The following is a 25,780-nucleotide window of genomic DNA, read 5'->3' as shown; positions in this document are numbered from 1 at the left end:
CAAGGACGCAGGCGTAGCTTATCGTCACGGTGGCGTGGCAAACCGTCACGTTGTAGGAGCACCTCCGATCAGCAACTTGTTTGGTTCCCTTGTTACAAATGGGTAATGTTCGCCTTCATGTATGTTTAACGATCTGGTACATTATATATGGTGTCATTTCTGGAAAAATTATGCAAAATAAAGTAAACCAAAATAAATAGTCAAGAAACAGATTCCTACACCCACACAAAGAAATAATCGTTGACACATTTTATTTCATATTTGACAGTTTGAATTATTTTTGTTTAAGTTTGTTTAAGTCTCTTTTCTCCACCACTATCTTCTGTCTGAGACTGAGAAGGAGGAGGAAGGGAAGAGGCGGGGTACTGGAGGAGAGGAGAGAAGGAGGAGAAAGGAGTTCTGGAGAAGAGGAGACGGGGTACTGGAGGAGGAGAGGAGGAGGAGAGGAGGAGTGGAGGAGACAGGGTATAGGAGGAGGAGGAGAGGAGAGAGGAGGAGGTGGAGGAGGAGGAGGAGTGGAGGAGACAGGGTATAGGAGGAGGAGGAGAGGTGAGAGGAGGAGGAGGAGGAGGAGGAGGGGGAGGGGAGGAGGAGGAGGAGGAGGAGGGGACAGGGTATAGGAGGAGGAGGAGGAGGAGGGGAGGGGAGGGGAGGAGGAGGAGGAGTGGAGGAGACAGGGTATAGGAGGAGGAGGAGAGGTGAGAGGAGGAGGAGGAGGAGGAGGAGGGGAGGAGGAGGAGGAGGAGGAGGAGACAGGGTATAGGAGGAGGAGGAGGAGGAGGAGGAGGGGAGGGGAGGAGGAGGGGAGGGGAGGAGGAGGAGGAGTGGAGGAGACAGGGTATAGGAGGAGGAGGAGAGGTGAGAGGAGGAGGAGGAGGAGGAGGGGAGGAGGAGGAGGAGGAGACAGGGTACTAGAGAAATGGAGGGGAGGGGAGGAGGAGAAGAGATAATGTTAATAAGAACCAACAAATACGCTACAAATAAAAAGACAGAATAGGGTAAATACAGTTTTCATACAGGATACATACACAGTTGTAATACAGGGTACATGCACAGTATTTATATAGTTCAATACTAGGATACACAGTAATAGGGTTCATACAAAGTACAGTACTAGGGTAGATACACAGTGCATTATTAGGATGCATACACAGTATTCATACAGGGTACATAGACAGTATAATACTAGGGTACATACACAGTACTAGGGTGCAGTAGAACCACAGGACAGTGCAGTGCTGTTCTCCAGCTCTTCCTCTGTTATATGAAGTGACACTCCGTCGGATTGGTCCCACTTCCTGTCAGTCTGCTCATTGTCCAATGGGAGGAAGCCGCTATAGGGCAGGAGCACCTCCTGGTCCAGGAGACGCTCCCCATTGGATGCTGGCAAAGGTGAAAGGTCAACAATATCTGCAGGAGATAGAGACACGCACACACACACACACACACACACACACACACACAAACACACACGTTAACATACACACACCTTGGCGTACACAGATACTGTGACTACAGGAACACACACTCACTCAGTCCGTCCATGTTGACGGTCTCAAAAGTCCCAGGAGGGTCCGTCAGGAGTACAGGGTACTTGAAGTCAAAGGAATACCACTGACACACACACACACACACACACACACACACACACACACACACACACACACACACACACACACACACACACACACACACACACACACACACACACACACACACACACACACACACACACACAAACAATTTTCATTAGTTTTTCTCCAATCTTGAAGAGTTTTTTCAATATATTTTTTATGTTGGCTTCAGTTAAGCTGACTCACCCTGGATTTTCTCCTGAGAGAAATGAGGATCCAGCAAAGCACAGCAAGGGCTATCACTATTATCACTAAGAAAATATAACCTGTAGAGAGGGAGGGAGAGAGAGAGAGACTATTATCACCAATAACAAGTAACCTGTAGAGAGAGATACTATTATCGCCAACAACAGACAATATGTAGAGCGAGAGAGACTATTATCACTAAAAACAAATAACCTGTAGAGAGAGAGAGACTATTATCACCAACAACACGTAACCTGCAGAGAGAGACTATTATCATCAACAACGCATAACCTGTAGAGAGAGACTATTATCACCAACAACACATAACCTGTAGAGAAACGTTAGTCACCAATAACACATAACCTGTTGAGAGAGAGAGTGAGAAACTATCATCACCAACAACGCATAACCTGTAGAGAGAGAGAGAGAGACTTATCACCAACAACAGACAATATGTAGAGAGAGAGACTATTATCACCAACAAAACATAACCTGTAGAGAGAGAGAGAGAAACTTATCACCAACAACACATAACCTGTTGAGAGAGAGAGAGACTATTATCACCAACAACAGACAATATGTAGAGAGAGAGAGAGAGAGACTATTATCACCAACAACAGACAATATGTAGAGAGAGAGAGAGAGAGACTATTATCACCAACAACAGACAATATGTAGAGAGAGAGAGACTATTATCACCAACCAAACATAACCTGTAGAGAGAGAGAGAGACTATTATCACCAACAACAGACAATATGTAGAGAGAGAGAGACTATTAACACCAACCAAACATAACCTGTAGAGAGAGAGAGAGACTTATCACCAACAACACATAACGTGTAGAGAGAGACTATTATCACCAACAACACATAACGGGTAGAGAGAGAGACCATTATCACCAATGACAGATAACCTGCAGAGAGAGAGAGTGAGAGAGAGAGAGAGAGAGAGAGAGAGAGAGAGAGAGAGAGAGAGAGAGAGAGAGAGAGAGAGAGAGAGAGAGAGAGACTGTTATCACCAACAACACATAACCTCTAGAGAGAGAGACTATTATCACCAACAACACGTAACCTGTAGAGAGAGAGTAGACTGAATTAAAGGGTCTCCCCATAAAAAATATACCATATATTGTATAGAGAGACGTGTGTGTGTGTGTGTGTCGCCCTACCTGCAATTGTTGAAGTCGTAACTATGGCAACTGTTCCGGCAGGGCTGCTGGTTGATTGGACGAAGATTGTTGTGTTGTTTGGCTGCTGTGAATAGCTGGAAGTGGTTGTGGGGTGCATTGCTTCCGGTGTAGTTGCATTTCCTCTGGCTGAGGGTGACGGGGTCTTTACGAAGAGAGGAGATGGACTGATGTTTTTGTGTTGATATCTTCATTTATGCATGATTATATGTGGACACTGATGTACTACATGTAGCTCCGGGTTAGGCTTTTCTACAATTGGAGTGTTTACACAGACAAAATGGCAGGTTTGCAACAAAGTCAGTGCTACACTGGGCTTCCATCGCCTCAGTTTGAGCACGGGTACTCAGCCCAACAAAGTCAACTTTTCCCTGATGCCCCCAATACAACGAGCGCCACCTGCGTGGATTGATCCACAATACCAGGTGAAAGATTGGGTCTACTCACTGAAGCTGGCGTCATTAAGAACAGCCCACACATCACAGTAACTAATAATAAGTAATCCCCAGTGTTGACTGAAGCCAATAACATAAGAAACTATAAAATAATTGTAACTCCATGCTTAACTAAAGTATCAAAACATTCTCCATACTAAACTATCAAATCACTCACCATACTAACATATGTTAGACAATCCCAGCATTGACCAAGAAACTAGACAAGACCCTTGCTTGATGCTTTGACTATTTGCTGTGATGGAAGTGGATATTGACATTACCATGGAAATGTTTGCCGGTATCCTGGAAACGAGTGTGGATGAGCCTTTATCTGCCGTGGTTGGCTCAGAACTTGTGGAAAAGTTTTGCACTGTAGGGACACAATAGGTTACACACAACAAGGGGAATATTTTCCTTCTAAGTCCCTCAGCGTTATAGACTATAGTGGAACAATTGGTTAATATCTCAACCTTCCTTCACAGTAAATGTCCCCTCAGAGGTATAGTGGAACACTGGGTTCATATCTGGACTGGACCATCCTTCTCAGAATTTGGTTAATATAGGTATAGTCCTTCCTTCACAGTAAAAGTCCCTAAGTGGTCTGGAACATTTGGTTAATATCTTGAACTTCCTTTACAGTTTAAGTCCCATGAAAGGTATAGTGGAACATTGTTAATAGCTGATCCTTCCTTCACAATACAAGTCCCTCAGAGATAAAGTGAAACATTTGGTTAATATCTGCACCTTCCGTGACCGCAGAAGTCCGCTGAGTGGTGGAGTCGGTCGCAGAAATAAGAGGTACCAAGAAGAGCCCTGAGAAAAAGAGAAAGGATGATGATAGTTCAACTTCAACAGGTTTCAAACTCACTGGTTCAGCTTTCAATATCATGTTTTCACTTGAACAAGTGCGAAAGGAGAGCTCACCTGCCAGGTACACTCTCAACCAATCCATAGTCATCATGGAAACAAAGCTATCCGTTCCGAAGGATGGAGACCTGTATCCAAGTTACTTCCTGTACTAATGTGCCAATCTCTATCTGATTCTTAGTATATCTTTCTTCTTCGACAAGCACCCCGACTCAGTATGTCACTCCGATTCTCAGCAACTCACTGGAGGGCGCGAATGTGTCACACAGGAAGTCACAAAACCACTAGGTGATGGTCCACACAGGAAGTGAGGATGGTAGACAATTTACCATCTCACGCTTTGTACAAGTATCTATACTTTTGGCACACACTTTGTCACCCGATATACAGCGAGATGGTAATCGTAAAAGCGAGATGTGTATCAATACATAAGACTGTGATGGTAGAAGGGAAACATGAAGATGTATGTTCTGTGTGTATAAACCTCAAGAGACTGGCATACATGTGAAAGGCGTTTTTAATAGAAACACAGCAGAGACGAGGATACACAGGGTCATTTGATGCACAGAAAGGTTCTTCAGCAGCATCTATACGCGCGTCCTCCCCTGCAACCGCAGACAGAAGCACGTGGTTCCTGGCGCGCGTCTGGGACGCGGCCCAATGGCACGCAGCAGGGTGTGGGAGGAGAACCTCATCTTGTTCCTCTGTAAGGACATCCAGAGGTAACCTGGTGCGTTTGATTCTCCACCATGAGAGTGAGAGAGTGAGAGTGAGAGTGAGAGAGAGAGAGAGAGAGAGAGAGAGAGAGACCGACCGACCGACCCCGGGTCCTAACGCTGTTGACATTTGAATTGATGTCCATATTGATAAGGATTACGGTGGGCTCCGGAGTCAGCGGATGGTCCTGTACATCATGAAGTCCACCGTGGTGCATCGTGGGAACTTCCCGATGGAGCTCTCCTCCACCGGCGTGTAGATCTTGATCTGTCTCATGTGGGTGTCCCGGCCGTTCTGGTGGTTGGCCAACACCGCCACCTGTATCATGAAGGTCCGGATCGGACTGTTCTTCTGGGGTCACATAGAAATACTATCAATACTAGATGGACGGTTTCCCTGTTGTACACATATATACTACTTATACTACATAGAGCAGGGGTTTTCAAAGTGTGATGGAGTGAGCCCCCTCTTAGAGCACAAATAGAGAGCTCTGCCCCCCCCCAAACATTTTCAAAATCGTTTTGAAAAGATCTTTTACACATTTGAAACATCTCAAACACCTCTGTGTGTTTTTAAAGAACTTTTTGTTCTTTTACACATTTTAAACATTTGAAACATGTATTATACATCTAAATATTTTTTTTTTTTCCGGTTTATTTTTTGCTTGCATTGCTTCCCCCCCCCCTAAAGAACTCTGGCGCCCCCTAGGCGAGGCGTGCAACACAGTTTGCACAGTATACTACACAAAGAGATTATCAATTACCGCATCCAGCAGGGATATGTGAATCCAGCCACTTGGCTCCACCATTTCTAATTGCTGCAGAGACAGACAGATGGGTAGAGGTTATATGGAGGTGAGACAGGTGGGTAAATATGGGAGGTAGGACCGGTATAGGTTCTTACTCTAACTTCCTGCAGATTGTGAAAGTTGTTTCCGACGCGGACAGAGATCTTACTGGGCGTGTAGCTCTCGTCAGATTTATAGTCGGCGTAAATACACAACATCTTCACGGTGGTCTTCCTCCTGCAAACATCAACATAAACATAAAGACACATCTTGTCCATTTGAGGTTGTGCCCTCAACTGAAGATCTGGACCAGGTGAGTTACCTGAACTGGATGTGGACCAGGTGAGTTACCTGAACTGGATGTGGACCAGGTGAGTTACCTGAACTGGATGTGGACCAGGTGAGTTACCTGAACTGGATGTGGACCAGGTGAGTTACCTGAACTGGATGTGGACCAGGTGAGTTACCTGAACTGGATGTGGACCAGGCGAGTTACCTGAACTGGATGTGGACCAGGTGAGTTACCTGAACTGGATGTGGACCAGGTGAGTTACCTGAACTGGATGTTGACCAGGTGAGGCTGGGAGCCGTCAGACTGCCAGTATGTCTCCAGGTTGTCGTCCCGCAGCTGGTCCACTCCAAAGCCTGATCCAGGGACAGGGGAGGGGTTACTGTGATGGAGTCCACTGTTCATTTGTCTTTAATAAACCATTTGCAGAAGAAACCCTCTGCTCAACAGTTCCTCGTCTATTCAAATACTTGTGTTCATAAATCAAGCTTGATAAATTTGGAGGGTCGTTTAGCTACGACTTACCGAACAAAACATGCTCGAGGGACATCAGAACATCTAGTAGAGTAACATTGTACTAAAATAGTAACACAGTGCTAACATGATAGTACCGGAGCACCACAGTAATAACATAGTACTACCATAGCACCACACTACTAACATAGTACCACTGTAGTTCAACAGCACTAACATAGCACCACAATACTAAACTAGAACTACCACAGTGCCACAGCACATAGTATCACAGTACTAACATAGACCTACCATAATACCACAGTACCAACATAGCATCCATAAGTGCAAGCATTACCGCCATCTGCTGGACGGTCCCAGGAACTATGCGTTAAAGGGGCTCTACGCAACCCTCATGACAAAATGAGCCCACCAGAGAAATGCAGACAATTATCGCAAAAAAAAAAAAGTAAAGCAAAAAGAGCACAAAAAATGTAAAAAAATACTATTTCAAGTGTGCACTACATACTTATTATACAGGTATAATACTTCACGTTTACAACGCTTTCTGGACTCGTTTTTGACTCCATACCACAGTACTAACATAGTACTACCAGTACTTATGAAGTACTACAATAGAACAAACATGGAACTACCACAGTACCACACAGTGCTAACATAATACTACCAGTACTTATGAAGTACTACAATAGTACAAACATTGAACTACCACAGTACCACACAGTGCTAACATAGTACTAGCATAGCGTCACTGTTCTCCTCCATCCTGCACTGTGAGCTACCAGGTTTGCAGGAGGACAGCGACCAAACTGCCTGGGATCCGATCTCCCGGACGGTTCCGGTCCGCTCCAGCTGCTTGGGGTCAGCCCCGGGCGGGGTCTTGCTGGGGGTGGCCATCCTGAAAGGAGAACCCTGCAAGGTGAGCACCACCACTCTCCACCTTAGAGCTCTACCTGCCAATCACATTGGCACTAGCACTTAGCTTACCACAGACATGTGTCTGAGCTAGTCTTTTATTCCCCCCATGCACGTTGGATCACAAACAAGAGTCCAGCTGTGATGAATATAACTTCTGAAATAGATTTTCTATACTTTCTCAAGTAGTTATGGTATCGAATTATACAGTCAATGGTATTTATGTTAAAGATATAGTCAAAGTAGTTATTGTAACAATATCTAAGGTATATGGTATGGTGAAAATACTTATGGTGACAAAATATTTGGGACATCATGGTATTTATGGTAACGATGTCTATGGTAGTTATGGTTACAATATCTATGCGCAATGGTAGTTATAGTAAAGATACCGACGGGCCATGGCTCTCATGGTAACGATAAGGTCCATGTTAGCTATGGTAACGATATCAATGGTATTTGGACGGTATCAACATCGATGATATATGGTAGTTATGGTAACGCTTTCGATGGGCCATGATTATGTTAAAGATTATAGGTCGTATTTTGACGGTATTAAGCCGCAAGCGACAAGAAGACGTTGACATTAAAACCTCTTTGTAGCAATTATGACCCTATTTATGGGATTATTGTGTTTAATCAGCGTTCTGACGTGATTGAACGCTTCAGACTTATTGACAGAAAATTGCTCATAGATGGCAATTTTTTTGGGAACCACATGCATACTGATTCAAGGAGGATGACCCAAGATATCCAATAGAGTTTATTACATTTAAATATAATCTGCTAATTATGTTTTCATGAATAGGGCACTCCATGGAGAGAATTGCGACCAATGGTGCGTAGTGCCAACATCCTCTTAGTTTATTGCGGCCATACGGTAGTTATGGTGACGGTAAATGGTCTATGGTAGTTATGGTAATGATATCGACGGTGTATGGTAGTTGCAGAAAATACATTATGGGCTATGGCATTCCTGGTAACAATGTATTTAGTCTATTAATATTACCATGACTCATAACATAGACATCAACGAACGGTCTCTAACGACTCGTACCTCAACGTTTAACGCGGCTCAGTCCACGTCAACGCGACGAATGAAGACTCTGTTTCGATACACTGAGGATATGACACGTATATAACAGGCTCTACACACAACGAAACAACGATATGGTTTATACTTAGCAAGTTGAATCTCCCACTCCCTCGTCCACCGGGTCGCGGGGTGGTGACGTCCGCCGGGTCGCCGGGTTGTGACGCGGCACGTTGCAGATCTTAGTGCGTGTCGGCGCCATCTCTCCAGACCGGCTGAAAGAACACGTTGCTTCTGGAAGATCACTGATTCCTAGGAATATAATAAGCTCAACCCAACACTCATCGGTCGATGTTAAGGAGCGCGTTGTCAGGAGCCAAGTAGTAGTGAGTTTTTAAATCTTGCTTGTCTTCTCCGATACAATCTATTACATAGAACAGCTACTTCTATAGGATATCTAAGGCATAGAATGTCTCAAACGCAGACACAGCTCATCCACAGCATGGCAGCTGTCAAATAGAGGGACATGGAGCTGTTACTTTGCCGTGTGGGCATCTACTGTCTTAGCTCACCTCAGGATCATTTTAACACACTTTGAGTCGACCTATATATATATATATATATTGCCATTGGAGGGTGTGGATTCAACGGTGGCGGTCAGAGAAGGGTTAACCTACTGGTGTGTTACCGGTCGTTACACCATGTCAGGTAGGAGCAAACAGCTCCAGTATCCAGCGTTTAGAAAACACCGCTAAACTAAAGCTCATCGTTAGAACATGAACAACAAGAAACCTCAAGGAAGTATTAGGGGATTTAACTTGAAACAACTTTCAGCAACTTTCAACAACCATTGCCGACACGCACTATGCAGGGATAACAGGACTCTGGCCGACTTCCACATTACTACCACAGTACTAACACAGCACTCGCATATTAGTTACACTAGTGTTGACAAGGTGTGGATATGTTCCCACCGATGGATGTTCTTCTGAGAACCCCGCGGTTTCCGGTTAAAACAATAAATCATTGTTTGTTTGTAACTTTCCCTGCCCAAATCAAAACCAGAGGAGACAGCTGCTGCTGCACAAATCAAATTAACGATTATTTTTTTAATTTCAAAAGAGCTTCAATTAAATAAACTGCAAAACTACCACAGCACAAATATTGCTGCTTGGACATCAGTTGCTTTCAGATCCACTTATCCTCCAAAGTCAGTAGCCTAAAGATGTACCCAAGACACAGCTTCCATACTATCGGTTAGACCTACTTCCAGTTATCCCAAAGTAAACAGGTGGTTTGTACATGGTGGAAAGTTTTGATTGCCCGGCAGGCCTAGACACCAGAAAAAGGAAAAACATTCATACCGGTTCTATTCATTTTTTTTATTTAACTACCAAACCGTTATTATTTGTGATGGCACTGTCATGGCATGAACACTGTACTACTAACATAGTACTATCACAGTCCTAACGTATTACTACTACCACAGTCCTAACATGGTACTAGCACTATACTACCAACACAGTCCTAACACAGTGCATTCAGTCCTATCATAGTACTAACACCGAAATACTAACACTCCTTAGCTCCAGCTTAGCTCCATAACTACAACGGAATGCACTCACACACAGATATACACACACACACACACTAGAGTTTAATCATAACTTGGGATTTTTCAACCTGGACCCTATTATTCAATCCACAAAGGGCCTCAATGAAACCCTATGATGTAATAGTGCAATAGTTATTTTTAGTTTGATCCGCTCTGTTTGTCATTGTGACTAACCAAGTTTTGCTCAAAGATGTTGAGTTGCTGCATGATGAGAGGGGTGAAAACATGAATGGGGGCAGGAGAGGGGAGCGCCGGCAGGAGATGGCCGGCACGTCATCAGGACAATAGGGAAATTATTTGATTGAGACTTAAACACATTAACAAAATATTTTTTAAATTTTTACTGTGTTTTATTCTCTGTTGTGAACCATCCCATTATCTTGTCAGAAACGTATAAGAACAATCTACTAGCACAGTCCTATCATAGTACTAACACCGAAATACTAACACTCCTAGTATAGTGAGAAGAAAACCACACATTGTCTGTATTTTTGGCAAAACTTCTCATAGAAAAATGTTAATCACATTGTTATTAACATAACCTAATGATGAGTTTAAGTGAAAAGTCATTCACCTTTGGAACAGCTTAGCTCCAGTATTTAACCAAGCTGTTGTTGTTGAGGCTTCATTACAGTCCAGACATGGACACAATCTTCATTTATTCAGGATTGTATTAATCTGTTGATAAATATGTGTTATAACACATTCAAGGCGTGGACACAACCTTGATGTGATGTTACTCCTTAATGACTCTGTGCTGTCTAGCCCCTACCTGATGCCTAATGACCTGTCTCTGTACTGTCTATCTTCTACCTGCTCCCTAATGATCTGTCTTTGTACAGTTCTACCTGCTCCCTATTGATCTGTCTCTGTAAAGTCTAACCCCTACCTGCTCCCTATTGACCTGTCTTTGTAAAGTCTAACCCCTACCTGCTCCCTATTGACCTGTCTTTGTAAAGTCTAACCCCTACCTGCTCCCTATTGACCTGTCTCTGTAAAGTCTAACCCCTACCTGCTCCCTATTGACCTGTCTCTGTACTGTCTAACTTCTACCTGCTCCCTAATGACCTGTCTCTGTAAAGTCTAACCCCTACCTGCTCCCTAATGACCTGTCTCTGTAAAGTCTAACCCCTACCTGCTCCCTATTGACCTGTCTCTGTAAAGTCTAACCCCTACCTGCTCCCTATTGACCTGTCTCTGTACTGTCTAACCCCTACCTGCTCCCTAATGACCTGTATCTGTACTGTCTAACCCCTACCTGCTCCCTAATGACCTGTATCTGTACTGTCTAACCCCTGACCTGTGTCTGTATTCACGTTGTATAAAAGCCTCCCGTAAATGACTAGATACTGAAGTCTTCTCTCTCGCCTACAGCTCTCCTGGTGTGTGTGTGTGTGTCTGTCTGTGTGTGTGTGACTGTGTGTTTGTGTGGCCCCAGCCTGGGCCCCCCACCCCCATCCCATCATGGCCGAAAAGAACACCAGGGTAGCCATTGTCAACAGAGACAAGTGCAAACCCAAGAAATGCAGACAAGAGTGCAAGAAAAGCTGCCCGGTGGTGCGCATGGGTGAGGCCGCTAGCTATGAGCTCAGTCTAGAGCTACAGTTAGTCACTAGCTAGGTCTGGAGCTACAGTTAGCCAAAGTTAGCTGCAGCTAGTTCTGGGGCTCCTGCTAGCCCAAACAAAGTGGTATAAAAATTGTGTGTCTAAAGTTGTGGAAGGTGTTATATATAAAGTGTATATCTTGAGTTATGGAAGGTGTTTAATATATAAAGTGCATTTACAAAGTTATGGAAAGTTTTTCGTAACTCATTATGTGTGTTTTATTTCCAGGTAAGCTGTGCATCGAGGTCACGGCCCAGAGTAAGATTGTGTGGATCTCCGAGTCTCTCTGTATAGGATGTGGTATCTGTGTCAAGGTAACTGCTACTACCGCTTATCCTCTCCAACTCCCTCCTCCAGCTCTTCCTTTCATCCACTCCCCTCTTCCTATACTATCTATCCTTTTCTACTTGGGCTGCCATGTTTTTTTCCCCCTGTTTTTACTTGCTATCATCCCTACATCTGGTGTAAATTGTATGCCCTATGTATTGTCTGTTTCCCCTCTGAGTGTCTCCATGTGGTTTTTTTCCCTTTGTACCTTGCTTCCATGTCCATCTTGTGTCAATCTCCGTCCTGCACGCTTGCTCTCTGACCGTCCCTGAGTGTATTATGTCTATAGTGTCAGTGTCTGATTGCTTGACTATATGTACTTTGTGTTAACTTTATGTTTCTAATTTGTACAGTGCCCTTGGGCACCTTGAAAAAATAAAATGTATTATTATTATTATCCTCTCCTTCCTCTTCTGTCCTGCTAAGGTCTTTTGTATGACATTGGTCAGCAGAATGAGGAGTCTGAGGCTTGTGTTTATTGTGGCTCATTGTTGTCTATCTCTTTCTAACACGGGGAACTCTGTGGCCTGTTGTTCTAGAAATGTCCGTTTGGGGCGTTGTCCATCGTCAATCTGCCCAGCAATCTGGAGAAGGAGACCACACACAGATACTGTGCCAATTCCTTCAAACTACATCGGTATGCACTCACACACAGATATACACACACACACACTGGAGTTTAATTATAACTTTTTTTAAATTTTTCAACCTGGACCTTATTATTCAATCCACAAAGGGCCTCAATGAAACCCTATGATGTAATAGTGCAATAGTTATTTTTAGTTTGATCCGTTCTGTTTGTCATTGTGACCAACCAAGTTTTGCTCACAGATGTTTAGTTGCTGCATGATGAGAGGGGTGGAAACATGAATGGGGGCAGGAGAGGGGAGTGCCGGCAAGAGATTGCCGGCACGTCATCAGGACAATAGGGAAATTATTTGATTGAGCCTTAAACACAATAACAATATATTTTTTACATTTTTACTGTGTTTTATTCTCTGTTGTGAACCATCCCATTATCTTGTCAGAAACGTGTAAGAACAATCTGATTTCAATTTCAAAAAGCATTTTCCATAGTAGTAGTAACTTCGAACCAAAAGGCGTGGAAAATAGGGTTCAGGATGGAGAATCCTGAAGGTTAGCCTTTAAGTGACTGAACGTGTGTGTGTGTGTGTGTGTGTGTGTGTGTGTGTGTGTGTGTGTGTGTGTGTGTGTGTGTGTGTGTGTGTGTGTGTGTGTGTGTGTGTGTGTGTGTGTGTGTGTGTGTGTGTGTTTGGTGTAGATTGCCTATCCCCAGACCTGGTGAGGTCCTAGGACTTGTGGGGACCAATGGAATAGGAAAGTCCACCGCTCTCAAGATCCTCGCTGGGAAACAGAAGCCCAACTTGGGCAAGTTTGATGTGAGTGCCCCCCCTCCCCCCCCCACCACACTGGGAGAGAGTTAAGGCTTAGTCATGGTTCCACGACGATGCTACCCAAGGGGCTTTACGGACCCATCAAGTCCTTGCGGACCCTCCGTGCGTCCACCGCAACGGCCTGACGTGCGCCGCCCAAAAATTGGAACCTTGCGTCGAGGGCTGTGATTGGTCCACTCAAACTTCCTAAACCCGACGCAGAACCAAAACAGGTTAACCGAGCCTTTTCTCACTGGTACTCCCGTCTCTCTCAGAACCCCCCCGATTGGCAGGAGATCCTGACCTACTTCCGGGGCTCGGAGCTCCAGAACTATTTCACCAAGATCCTGGAGGACGACCTGCGGGCCATCGTCAAGCCCCAGTATGTGGACCAGATCCCCAAGACTGTGAAGGTACGGCTCTCTGCATACTGTCTGGTGCTTCTCTTTAAACACTGTGTAGGTCTGCTGATGAAATACCGTCTGCTTCTATTGAAGTACTGACCAGCACACTTTTAATTCCGTCTAGTACTATTTTGCTCTTAACTGTCTAGTACTCTTTAAATACTGTCTAGTACTCTTTAAATACTGACTATTACTACTCTTTAAAGACTGTCTAGTACTCTTTAAATACTGACTATTACTACTCTTTAAAGACTGTCTAGTACTCTTTAAATACTGACTATTACTACTCTTTAAAGACTGTCTAGTACTCTTTCGCTCTTTACTGTCTAGTACTCTTTAAATACAGACTATTACTACTCTTTAAACATTGTCTAGTACTCTTTAAATACTTACTAGTACTACTCTTTAAATATTGTCTGCTACTCTTTAAATACTGAGTAGAACTACTCTTTAAATACAGCCAAGCGCTTGCTCTATGGCTGAATGTAAATGCTAATATTTAAGCGTTGGCGTTAACATTGCATTGTTATTCCCACCTTCTCCACCAGGGGTCAGTAGGTGCCATCCTCACCAGGAAGGATGACACAGATTCACAAACGCTCGTCTGTGAACAGCTAGGTAACACGCACACACCGTCATCATAGCATTGTCTTTGCAACTCAGTGTTAAATGCAGATGTCACGTATCTACATCTATGCTCATTGGTTTGCGTGTGTGTGTGGGTGTGCGTGTGCGTGTGCGTGTGTGTGTGTGTGTGTGTGTGTGTGTGTGTGTGTGTGTGTGTGTGTGTGTGTGTGTGTGTGTGTGTGTGTGTGTGTGTGTGTGTGTGTGTGTGTGTGTGGCGGCGGCGGCAGACCTGACCCACCTGCGGGAGCGTAACGTAGAGGCCCTGTCTGGAGGAGAGCTGCAGAGGTTCGCCTGCGCCGTGGTGTGCATCCAGCAGGCCGACATGTACGTCCTCCGCCCTCCTCCTTCCTCTCCTCCTCTCTGTGGTGGAGACGTGTTGTGCTAATAGGAACTCGCGTGTGTGATCAGCCATTACCGTTTTGAGAATCGGCCTCTTCTGACATCACAAGTGGGCGTGTCCACCTAGATGTATGGCGGATAGATGAGCAACGTTTGCTACAGTCCACTGGGTCGACTGGGTAGACTGATCTATCCAGCACACATCTAGGTGGACACGTGCACTTGTGATGTCAGAAGAGGATTTTCAAAACGGCTTGAAACGGCTAATCACACTCACACCTGGTGGTATAATATGTCACCTTTTTATTAATTTAATTAGAGCCTTAGTATCGGTTCTTCTTACCTCGGCTCACAGTGGAGTGGACACAAAAATATATCCAAATTGACAGCCCACAATGCAACCATATCCCCAAAGGAACCGTGCACACCCATTGGCTCTCTGAAGATGCCGGGTCGCTGCTGCAGGCGTGTCGTCCAATGAGCGCGCTCCAATCAACCCAATGACTTGCCCTGAGGGGTTCATCCCTCCCTCTGCCTCCTCTACCCTCACCCGGTGGTCGGTGTTGACTAACAAAGTGTTTTCCTTCTCTCCAGTTTCATGTTTGACGAGCCGTCCAGCTACCTAGACGTTAAGCAGAGGCTGAAGGCCGCCATCACCATCCGCTCCCTCATCAGGCCTGACCGGTAAGACCCGCTCTTATTTATTGGATTGATTAACCTTCGTTTAAACCATGCTTGTCATTAAGATAACAATCTTGCTTACAATGGCGGCCTGGCAAAGGGCCAAGGGGGAGGGGCTGAAAAGCATAGTCACAAACCTGAACCCTGACCTCTGACTCTGTCTTGTAACACCTGACTAGACACCCTGACCATACTATAAACTCATAGTATTATATTGCTTGCATTAAAATTAGGGCTGAATGATTTCTGGAAATAATCTAATTGCGATTATCTCGATCAATATTGCGATTTAGCATTCAAATTTTCTTTTAAAAGGACTTTATGTTCTGTATTATTCAGTAAACAAGCCATAGATCATTCTTTAGTATGACCAACACAACATTGGAAGCACTCAACGTATAAACCGCTCTTTCCTTTAGGCCAGGCCTATGTGTTGAGATGAATTGATGCGTTCATTGATATTAAACATCTTTATTTAACTATTGAATTGTAAATGAAAAATAAATATGAATCTTACTGATCTCCATTTAGTAGCAGTAACAACCGCTGCCATTGCGATTTCAAAATCGTTTTCTATTGCATCGCAGTCTTGGTTTGAATTTGATTAATAGTTCAGCCCTAATTAAAACGTATATTACTGCTAACTGTGTGTGTGTGTGTGTGTGTGTGTGTGTGTGTGTGTGTGTGTGTGTGTGTGTGTGTGTGTGTGTGTGTGTGTGTGTGTGTGTGTGTGTGTGTGTGTGTGTGTGCAGGTACATCATCGTGGTGGAACATGACCTCAGTGTGTTGGACTACCTGTCGGACTTCATCTGCTGTCTGTACGGCGTGCCCAGCGCCTATGGCGTGGTCACCATGCCCTTCAGCGTCCGCGAGGGTAACGCTCGCACACACACTCCACATGTTCTGGCTCTGATGTCCTCAAGCTGCTGTCAGCCGTTGTTTTGATTGATTGTGGCTGTAAAGCTGATGGTGACCGAATGTACATGCAGGCATGATTTGAATTCCCTAACCGGGACCTGTTTTCAAAACGGGCCTCTCACACGCACACACATACACACATAGACTCCTCTCATTACAGTTGGATAAGTGTGTGTGTATGCATATATATTATATAAATATTTCTGTCTGTCTGTCTCTCTGTCTGTCTGTCGCTCGCTCTGTCTCTCTGTCTCTCTGTCTCCATCTCTCTCTGTCTGTCTCTGTCTGTGTGTCCAGGCATCAACATCTTCCTGGATGGCTATGTCCCTACGGAGAACCTTCGTTTCAGGGAGACCTCGCTGGTCTTCAAGGTGGCCGAGACGGCCAGCGAGGAGGAGGTCAAGAAGCTCCGGCACTACCAGGTCCCGCCCACTTCCTCTCCCTGCGCCAATCACTTCCTTTTATGCCCGTGAATCACGGCAACGCCTAGCAACGCTTGTGTCCCCTGTGACCACTAATCAGCATACACACAGGCACAGTATTTTTGTGATATTTTCTGTGTCATGTGAATTAAGTGTGTGTGTGTGTGTGTGTGTGTGTGTGTGTGTGTGTGTGTGTGTGTGTGTGTGTGTGTGTGTGTGTGTGTGTGTGTGTGTGTGTGTGTGTGTGTGTGTGTGTGTGTGTGTGTGTGTGCAGTACCCCAACATGAAGAAGACTTTAGGAGAGTTTAGTCTGGAGATCAAAGAGGGGGATTTCACCGACTCTGAGATCATGGTCATGCTGGGAGAAAATGGTAAGCGGTGTTTGTGTGCGTGCCATACATTGACGATGCAGGGAAGATGGTTGCATGTGTGTGATTATCTCTATGTGATCCAGGAACTGGCAAGACGACATTCATCAAAATGCTTGCTGGAGGTCTGAAGCCTGATGGTGGAGGTGAGACGCACACAACTACACTACAGAGCTGTGAATATAATTTGTATCAATAACTAATGTTATTTCTGACAAAATATAGCCTATCACTCGAAATGCGTTTTTTCCTTATGAAAGTAACACCAGCGCTTGTCCGACCAATGAGAATTTGGTCGAATCAGTTAATATCAACCAACTGACCGACCAGCCAGACTGTGACACACAACCCCCTGACAATACACACACAAACTGAGGTCCAGCTGTTTCTCTCTCCAGGTTGTGTGTATTGAGTGATAATAGTCTCTCTCTCTCTCTCTCTCTCTGTGTGTCAGGTGACGTGCCCATCTTGAATGTCAGCTATAAACCTCAGACCATCAGCCCGAAGTTCAGGGTCTGTCTTCAACATCATCATCATCATCATCAAGATCACTGCTCCCTTATGAAGACCAGTCCACTAACTGTGTGTGTGTTTGTGTTTCCAGGGCAGTGTGAGGGCTCTCCTCCACGACAAGATCCGAGATGCCTACACACACCCTCAGTTCATCACGGACGTCATGAAGCCCATGCTGATCGAGGCCATCATCGACCAGGACGTAAGACACCCCCACTCTGACCCCACCACCAAAGTAGCCCTACAACCCCGTCCCAAACTAACCACTCTAACCCCGCCCCCCAATGAACCACCCTAACCCCGCCCCCCAAAGAACCACTGTAACCCCACACCCAATGAACCACTGTAACCCCGCTCCCAACACATCCCTCTAACCCCACCCCCAATGAACCACTGTAACCCCGCCCCCAATGAACCACTGTAACCCCGCCCCCAACATATCCCTCTAGCCCCGCCCCCGACTCACCACTGTAACCCCGCCCCCCAGGTCCAGAACCTATCAGGTGGAGAGCTGCAGCGTGTGGCTCTGACGCTGTGTCTGGGGAAGCCAGCCGACGTGTATCTGATCGACGAGCCCTCAGCCTACCTGGACTCAGAGCAGCGTCTCATGGCCGCCCGCGTCATCAAGAGGTACCGCCACATTATGCAACATATACCACTATAGAGTGTGTGTGTGTGTGTGTGTGTGTGTGTGTGTGTGTGTGTGTGTTCACAAACATGCACTAAATACATTGCTTACTACGGTGTGTGTTTGTGTTCAGGTACATCCTCCATTCTAAGAAGACGGCCTTTGTGGTGGAGCATGACTTCATCATGGCCACCTACCTGGCAGACCGAGTCATTGTCTTTGATGGGATCCCCTCTACCTGCACCAGGGCCAACACGTAAGACACACACACAGTCGCTCAGTCACACACACTGTCTCCAGACTTTGTCTGAGTTTTTCTTTTTTCAATTAAACAGGAGGCCTATTTAATTGTTGGTTGATTTCAATAATTAATTCGATGTTTGTCTGTCCACGTCATATACCTTCTGAACCAATCAGACAAAAAAGTGATATCTCTCTCCTTTCCTCGCTGCAGGCCTCAGGGTCTACTTGCTGGGATGAACAAGTTCTTGTCCCTGTTGGAGATCACCTTCAGACGTGACCCCAACAATTTCAGACCACGCATCAACAAGCTGAACTCCATCAAGGTACACACACACACACACACGCACACGTTATACTCTGATAGTCCCCCTATAAAAATACATTTACAATAATCTACGTAATGCTCGCTCTCTTCCTCTCTCCCAGGACACGGAGCAAAAGAAGAGTGGGAACTACTTCTTCCTCGATGACTAATCGACTTCCTTTGGGACCAGCTCCATCTTCCCGATATACGTCTCGCATCACAGCTCATCTAACATCACAGTGCTCTTCATCCTGACATCCCAGTGCTCCTCGTGACATCAGTGCTTTCCGTCGGTGTGGCTGGGATGAGGAGCTTGGGGTTGTCGTCATTCCTCTGCTGCTGTCGGGAGCCGATTGCTAATGCTGCGTAGTGTTACGATACACACGGCCTGCAGCGGACTGAGCCACCTTCACTGGCAACGTCTTTAAAGATGCCTCGTAATCCTGTATTCACAATAAATATCTTGATTCTCGCCGTAACTTGACTTCAATTATTAATGAATCCATCGAAGACTAGAGCTAGTCAATAAATGTATATCAACATCAAACAACCAATCGATCTATAAAGACCAGGGCCCCGTTTCCCGATAACGATGGATCTTCGCTCGTACGATCATTCTCCCGATGGATCTTGCGATCCATCGTCAATTTCTTTGGAGCGTTTCCCGAAACTCCTCTTAACGTGAACGCGCATCCGCTGCACTCGCGACGTCGTAGGATTGTAACTGTCTACTGACACGGTGCTGAAATGGGCTCCGTAGGAGGGGGAGACGCAGGAATGTCGCAGGAAAATTGTGTTAAAAAGGGTTAAAATATATCCCCATCAAGGACAACAGCAGAGTAGCCTACAAAAAAAATAGACTGCAATTATATGAATGCTAAAGACATTAAAACACAATTGATTAGGCTTAAACCGACATATATCAGTCCTAATCCTGAATGCACTGTGCGTTTCACGGCATTTTCCCCCCTGAAATAATTCCTCTTCACACCTGTGAATAACCCGGGAGACGTCCATGATGAGGAATACAACGAAGCCCACCGTCTGGCCCGGTGCATCGTTGAGCGCACGATCGGGAGGTGGAAGTTGCGCTTTAGATGCCTTCACAAGTCAGGCGGAGGGCTCCAGTTTTCGCCGGCCAAGTCATGCGCCGTGATATGTGTGACGGCTATGTTGCACAACATTGCAGCTAAGGCTGGGGTGGCATTGCTTGAACCGGAGGACGTTGAGGACGATGACGATGAGGAAGATCGGTGTGAGGACGGCCTCCCTCATAACTACGCGGCTGGTTTTCATGCGCGTCGAATAGTGATTGAGACTTTTTTTTAACCCCCTCCACCCTCCCTCATGTCACTAAACATTCCCGTCAACTTGACCAATACCCACCATATCCCAGCCTTTTGCCTGCTTCTTTGCTTGTTTTTTATAATTTTTTTTATTTCTTTATTTTTTTTAATCTCTTTAGTTTCGTTATTTTTTTTAATTTCTTTAATTTAATTTTTTTTTTACATTATTTTATGCTACGTTTTATGAGTAGCCTATGTCAGTCTGCACAAATCCCCCCACTTTCTCTCACACATTTTGAGTGCCCTGCCTGCGCAAACATTTTCTGGACTGTCCCGTTTTATTTTGGCCATTTTAACATCTTTATTAATAAATTAATTAATAATCTTTATTAATTACCAAACTAAGAACATAAAGGCGCAATGCGTTTTAATAAAACGCATCCAATATACGGAATGTCCGATGGCGACGCCACTGAGGCTATAGCTGACGATGCTCTTAGCGTCCTACGAGTACCTACGAGCACCCCTGGAGTACTCGTTAGCTACGAGCGTTTTCAAGACGTTCGTGACCAACGATGCTTTCGGGAAACGCGATGAAAACTCTACGATGCCCTTTCGACGCACTTCACGATCCACTTAGGCTAACGACGCTTTCGGGAAACGGGGCCCAGGCCAGTACAAGAGGCTCTGTAGCAGCAGCAGACTGAACACCAAGTAGGCCTACATTTAGCATAGTACGACAAGTACCCTAGCATCATAAGCATAGCATGTTGGTAGGTTTTAGTGTGAGCTGATATGGTTTAGCAGACCCTGTGTAAGATCTTGGGACATGAAGAGAACCTCAGCATTGTTGTACTAAATTTTATTCAAACATAACAAAAAAAAGGATCATAACAAAAGTAAACAGCTTTGGCTTTGTACAAAAGTGTGGTTGTTCTAAAGGGTGCGCACACCAACCCCCCTTGAAGTTTAAAAGAGACCAAGGATAATTGAACCAGAGAAGAATCACCAGATAAATGATAGATTGGTTTAACAGCGGAGTCCAGACTAGATCAGAGCCAGTGTTGGCACGAGCCATGTGCTAGCAACACATTAAGAAAGGTGCTGTGGCGCAAGCTACCACCACTTCGGCTAGCTTTGCGACCTGTAAAGTACTTCAGCAAAGAACAGCATAGTATCCTAAGGTCTAAGTGCTATAGCTTGTTAGCTTTTCTTTTTTAAAAGGCAGCATAAAGAAACCCATCAAACCCAAGCTCTATTTAGACCCTGTAGAGGACGTCGGACGCCCGCAGTGCATGAGGGTCCGGCCAATCGCTGCAGCTTCCCCCCGCGTCCTGTCCACACCTGATGGGACGGGCAGGGTACAACAGGAAGCAAGTCACTGCCCAGGGAGCTGGGGGTGGTGGTGGTAGTAGCTCTGACCCCTGCCGTACTGGCCGTAGTGTGGCGCATAGCGCTGCCTGCCCCCCCTACCGCTCCTCCCCGGCCGCTCCGCTCCCCCCCCCCTCGACTGATGGTAAACCCTCCTGGCCCTCTGATTGGTTGACCCGAACTCCGGCCCCTTCCAGGGCTCCACGCCCACGCCGGGCCCCGACGCCATGTGACCGAACCCCTCACTTGGATTGGTCATCTGGTTGTTGTTGTGATAGTGGCCATGGAAACCATGGTATTGGTTGCCATGTTGATTGCTGTTGGGTGTGTTGGCGAACGCGCCGTAGTGGGGTGGGGGGACGCAGTTGCCATGGGGCGTTGACGTCCCGGCAACCATGGAGTCCTGGAATTTGGGTTCAGGGACCCACTGAAGGAAGGGACAAACATTTTTTTTTAATGCATTGAATATATGCATGCATATCTACGTGTGTGCGTGCGTGCATGCGTGCGTTCTTACGATGGGCATGTTGTTCATTGGAGGGTCGAGCAGGAGAACCTGTCTCTGACCATGGTAACCCTGGTCAGCCAGCACACCTGCTGGAGGACAACACACAGACACTTTAACGACCAACACTACCTCTGTAACAACAGCAACCATTAGTGGAGCTATAGCAACCAGCCCGGTAGAACACACCACTACTGTAACTATAGCAACCAGCCCCGTAGAACACACCACTACTGTAACTATAGCAACCAGCCCTGTAGAACACACCACTACTGTAACTATAGCAACCAGCCCCGTAGAACAAACCACTACTATAACTATAGCAACCAGCCCTGTATAACACACCACTACTGTAACTATAGCGACCATCCTGTAGAACACACCAATAATGTAACTATTATTATCCTGTAGAACACACCACTACTGTAACTATAGCAACCATCCCTGTAGAGCACACCACTACTGTAACTATAGCAACCATCCCGCAGAATACACCACTACTGTAGCTATAGCAACCAGCCCTATAGAACACACCACTACTGTAACTATAGCAACCAGCCCTGGAGATCACACCACTACTGTCACTATAGCAACCATCCCCGTAGAACACACCGCTACTGTAACTATAGCAACCAGCCCCCTAGAACACACCGCTACTGTAACTATAGCAACCAGCCCCGTAGAATATATAGCAACCATCCCCGTAGAACACACCGCTACTGTCACTATAGCAACCAGTCCCGTAGAATATATAGCAACCCCCAGTGGAGCTCCTACCTGCAGGTGATCCAACGCCGGCCAACATGGTTTCAGAGGGTGCGTTGGCTCTGCTCCCTCCGGTAGCGCCGTAGCCCTCTGGGTGTCGGGGGCCAGGGCCGGGAGACCTGCCTTGGGGAGACTGCTGCCGGTCTGAGGGGTAGAGCTGGAGCCCTGGAGACTGAGGGCCAGGGTACCGGGGCCCAGGGCCCGGGGAGGGGTACCCCGACGGGTGGCCCGGCGGAGTCGCTTGTTGCCAGGGCGGCGGGGGGGAGGGGTGTGCGCCCTGTGGGGAGGGGCCCCGGGGAGGGGGGTGCATGGCGTGGGACTGCTGAAGGGGCAGCAGGTACATGTAGGGCTGGAACATGGGGTTGGAGTAGGCCTGGGTAGGGGGGGGGGGGGGGGACACGCAGCCGTTATCACACTGTGCAGCAGCAGCACTTATTGACTGAACATTGAGATTGAAGCTCTATGTCTGAGATGTCGTTATTACGGCTCTACATCTGACGGGTGGGCTGAGCATGGGGACCGGGCCTACCTTGACTCCCAGGTTGAAGAACCACCGGAGGACGTTGACATCTGCGGAGAGATCGGAGGAGGACAACATGACCAACGGCGGACAGCGTAGGAGGCGAAGCAGGCAGCTAACTGTCGCTAGTTGCTTTGTTGTACCGCCGTCTCCTCCCGCCCAAGCCCCGCCCCTCTCTCCCCCATCTCCTCCTCGTTCACCAACTCCACCACCCACCACCCTTTACCATCGCCTCGATCACCTCCACCACCTCCCCCGTCATGTTCTCACCGCGTGGCAGGTCATCTCCGGACTTGCTGGAGGAGTAGGCCGGGTTGGGCACCATTTCGCCTGCGGCCCCCACAGGGAAGCCAGGGTAGAGGGGGTCCTGGTAGAGCTGGGAGAGCTGCTGCAGGGGGACGCCTCCTTGGCTCGGCTCGGGCCAGGAGGAGGAGGAGGCGCTGAGGGTATGCTGGGGGGGGGGAGGGTAAGGAGGCTGGACCGGGAGGTGGGAGGGGCGGGGCGGGGAGTCTGCCGAGGCTTGGGAGGCCGGAGGCGTCTGACCTGGTACGGGATTGTACGCCTGCAGCTGAGGGTGTTGGGGTGCAGAGGGATGGGCTCCAGGGTGTTGGGGGACGAAGGGCTCAGGTAAAGGGTGTTGGGGTACAGGGTGTTGGGCTCCAGGATGTTGGGGGACAGGGTGTTGGGGGACACAGGGCGCAGACACAGGGTGTTGGGGTACAGGGTGTTGGGGGACACAGGGCTCAGGTACAGGGTGTTGGGGGACAGGGTGTTGGGGGACACAGGGCTCAGGCACAGGGTGTTGGGGGACAGGGTGTTGGGGGACACAGGGCTCAGGTACAGGATGTTGGGGTACAGGGTGTTGGGGGACACAGGGCTCAGGTACAGGATGTTGGGGTACAGGGTGTTGGGGGACAGGGTGTTGGGGGACAGGGTGTTGGGGGACACAGGGCTCAGGTACAGGGTGTTGGGGTACAGGGTGTTGGGGGACATAGGGCTCAGGTACAGGATTTGGGGGTTCATAGGGCTGGGGTCCAGGGTGTTGGGGTACACAGGGCTGGGCTACAGGCTGGTGGGGGACACAGGGCTCAGTTACAGAATGTTGGGGTACGGAAGGCTCAGGCACCGAGTGTTGGGGTATAGGGATGACGTGTACTAGACGGGGTACAGAGGGCTGTGGCAGAGGGGTTTGGGGCGCAGCGGTGGGAGCTGTAGGGTCTCGAGGTGAGGAGGTTTGGGGTGGAGGGTTGCTGGGTACTACATTTTGGGGTGATGGGGGATTGGACACGTATGCTGCGGGGAGCTGCATGTGTCGAGCCGTGTTCATCACATCTGCAGAGAAGACAAGGATTGAGAGAACAAGCGTCAGTTTGCCTATCCCTGAGACACCTCGGATTTGTCTTTACCAATCAAAAGAAATGACTAATGGTTCACACCCTTTCATGGACGTCTACACGGTTACGACAAAATAACACGATCATCACAGGGATCTGTGGACGGCGGGTTAGCGGACATTAGCCCTTCGGGCGGACTGATGAACATCTCACCTGCGGCGGGGCGATCGGGACGGGAGGAGGGGTGGGGGGAGCTCGAGGAGGAAGACTGGGGAGGGGTAGAGGAGGGCGAGGAAGGGGTGGAGGCGTGGGAGAGGCCACCCGGAGGCGGGGCTACAGGAGTGATGAAGACGGGTGGAGAGGAGGAGGAGCTGGGGGTGGTGGGGGTGGTGGGGAGGGGGGAGGGGACGCTGCGTTCAGCAGTGGGGGCCGTGGCAGCGGGCGGAGCAACAGCAGCAGCAGCAGCAGCAGCCCCGAGGGGGCGGGAGGTGGAGGTGAAGGTGGTGTTCTGAGTGAGCAGCGGGGCCTTGACAGTGGCCAACCAGGTGGTAGGGGCGGGGCCCGGGTGTTCCGGTAGGGTGGGAGGGCTGGAGGAAGGGCTTGAACTGGGGACCTCAACCAGGGGGGGTGCATCCTTCTGACCGGTCTGTAGGATCAAAGAAGGAGGAATGTTACCGACTGCAGACCGATGAAAGCACTGCAGTAGCCAATCAGAACAAAGAACAGCCAGTCAGTGCTGACTGCAGTAGCCAATCAAAACAAAGAACAGCCAGTCATTGCTGACTGCAGTACCCAATCAGAACAAAGAACAGCCAGTCAGTGCTGACTGCAGTACCCAATCAGAACAAAGAACAGCCAGTCAGTGCTGACTGCAGTACCCAATCAGAACAAAGAACAGCCAGTCAGTGCTGACTGCAGTACCCAATCAGAACAAAGAACAGCCAGTCAGTGCTGACTGCAGTACCCAATCAGAACAAAGAACAGCCAGTCAGTGCTGACTGCAGTACCCAATCAGAACAAAGAACAGCCAGTCAGTGCTGACTGCAGTACCCAATCAAAACAAAGAACAGCCAGTCAGTGCTGAC

The 25,780-nt window shown here is 47.4% G+C and overlaps 4 protein-coding genes across 8 annotated transcripts in view; 1 reads left to right on the top strand and 3 right to left on the bottom strand.

Moving 5' to 3' along the window:
- Positions 1-234: 234 nt before the first annotated feature.
- Positions 235-4,535, bottom strand: LOC115529584 (uncharacterized). Of its 2 annotated transcripts, none has more exons than XM_030338391.1 (8): positions 4,369-4,535; positions 4,189-4,257; positions 3,726-3,814; positions 2,990-3,152; positions 1,821-1,900; positions 1,533-1,614; positions 1,199-1,410; positions 235-421 (listed from the first exon to the last, which is right to left on the bottom strand). In XM_030338391.1, exons 1-7 carry the CDS (start codon positions 4,403-4,405, stop codon positions 1,205-1,207), a joined length of 726 nt encoding a protein of 241 aa, XP_030194251.1. In that variant the 5' UTR covers positions 4,406-4,535; the 3' UTR covers positions 235-421; positions 1,199-1,204. The 2 variants fall into 2 exon arrangements, with proteins under 2 accessions (XP_030194251.1, XP_030194250.1); XM_030338390.1 differs by lacking the exon at positions 235-421 and adding an exon at positions 863-911.
- Positions 4,536-4,810: 275 nt separating this feature from the next.
- anapc10 (anaphase promoting complex subunit 10) lies at positions 4,811-8,764 on the bottom strand. Of its 3 annotated transcripts, none has more exons than XM_030338395.1 (6): positions 8,675-8,764; positions 7,361-7,476; positions 6,370-6,460; positions 5,932-6,052; positions 5,792-5,845; positions 4,811-5,376 (listed from the first exon to the last, which is right to left on the bottom strand). In XM_030338395.1, the coding sequence occupies exons 2-6, from the start codon at positions 7,473-7,475 to the stop codon at positions 5,203-5,205; spliced, it is 555 nt and encodes a 184-aa protein (XP_030194255.1). In that variant the 5' UTR covers position 7,476; positions 8,675-8,764; the 3' UTR covers positions 4,811-5,202. The 3 variants fall into 3 exon arrangements, with proteins under 3 accessions (XP_030194255.1, XP_030194252.1, XP_030194254.1); XM_030338392.1 differs by having other exon boundaries at positions 4,811-5,379; positions 8,675-8,757; XM_030338394.1 differs by having other exon boundaries at positions 4,811-5,379; positions 8,551-8,708.
- A 9-nt stretch (positions 8,765-8,773) lies between these two features.
- Positions 8,774-19,393, top strand: abce1 (ATP-binding cassette, sub-family E (OABP), member 1). The gene is made up of 19 exons (XM_030338389.1): positions 8,774-8,912; positions 11,516-11,708; positions 11,975-12,060; positions 12,613-12,710; positions 13,356-13,473; positions 13,743-13,880; positions 14,420-14,489; positions 14,726-14,822; positions 15,432-15,521; positions 16,271-16,392; positions 16,734-16,858; positions 17,133-17,229; positions 17,313-17,372; positions 17,681-17,739; positions 17,831-17,941; positions 18,227-18,369; positions 18,501-18,623; positions 18,822-18,933; positions 19,037-19,393. Exons 2-19 carry the CDS (start codon positions 11,606-11,608, stop codon positions 19,082-19,084), a joined length of 1,800 nt encoding a protein of 599 aa, XP_030194249.1. The 5' UTR covers positions 8,774-8,912; positions 11,516-11,605; the 3' UTR covers positions 19,085-19,393.
- A 1,652-nt stretch (positions 19,394-21,045) lies between these two features.
- The window catches only part of otud4 (OTU deubiquitinase 4), a 12,272-nt gene continuing 7,537 nt past the window's right edge, over positions 21,046-25,780 (bottom strand). The window contains exons 16-21 of one of the 2 annotated variants that reach the window (XM_030338381.1): positions 24,909-25,341; positions 23,632-24,693; positions 23,371-23,411; positions 22,854-23,214; positions 22,089-22,168; positions 21,046-21,998 (exon numbers count right to left, since the gene is read on the bottom strand). In XM_030338381.1, the coding sequence (XP_030194241.1) occupies positions 21,579-21,998; positions 22,089-22,168; positions 22,854-23,214; positions 23,371-23,411; positions 23,632-24,693; positions 24,909-25,341 (2,397 nt within the window). In that variant the 3' untranslated portion in view covers positions 21,046-21,578. The remainder of the gene's footprint in view (positions 21,999-22,088; positions 22,169-22,853; positions 23,215-23,370; positions 23,412-23,631; positions 24,694-24,908; positions 25,342-25,780) is intronic. The other variant, XM_030338382.1, reaches the window with a different exon arrangement.

The sequence above is a fragment of the Gadus morhua genome, chromosome 17, assembly GCF_902167405.1.
Source record: "Gadus morhua chromosome 17, gadMor3.0, whole genome shotgun sequence".
NCBI lineage: Eukaryota > Metazoa > Chordata > Actinopteri > Gadiformes > Gadidae > Gadus > Gadus morhua.
This window is presented reverse-complemented; position numbering and strand designations above follow the sequence as displayed.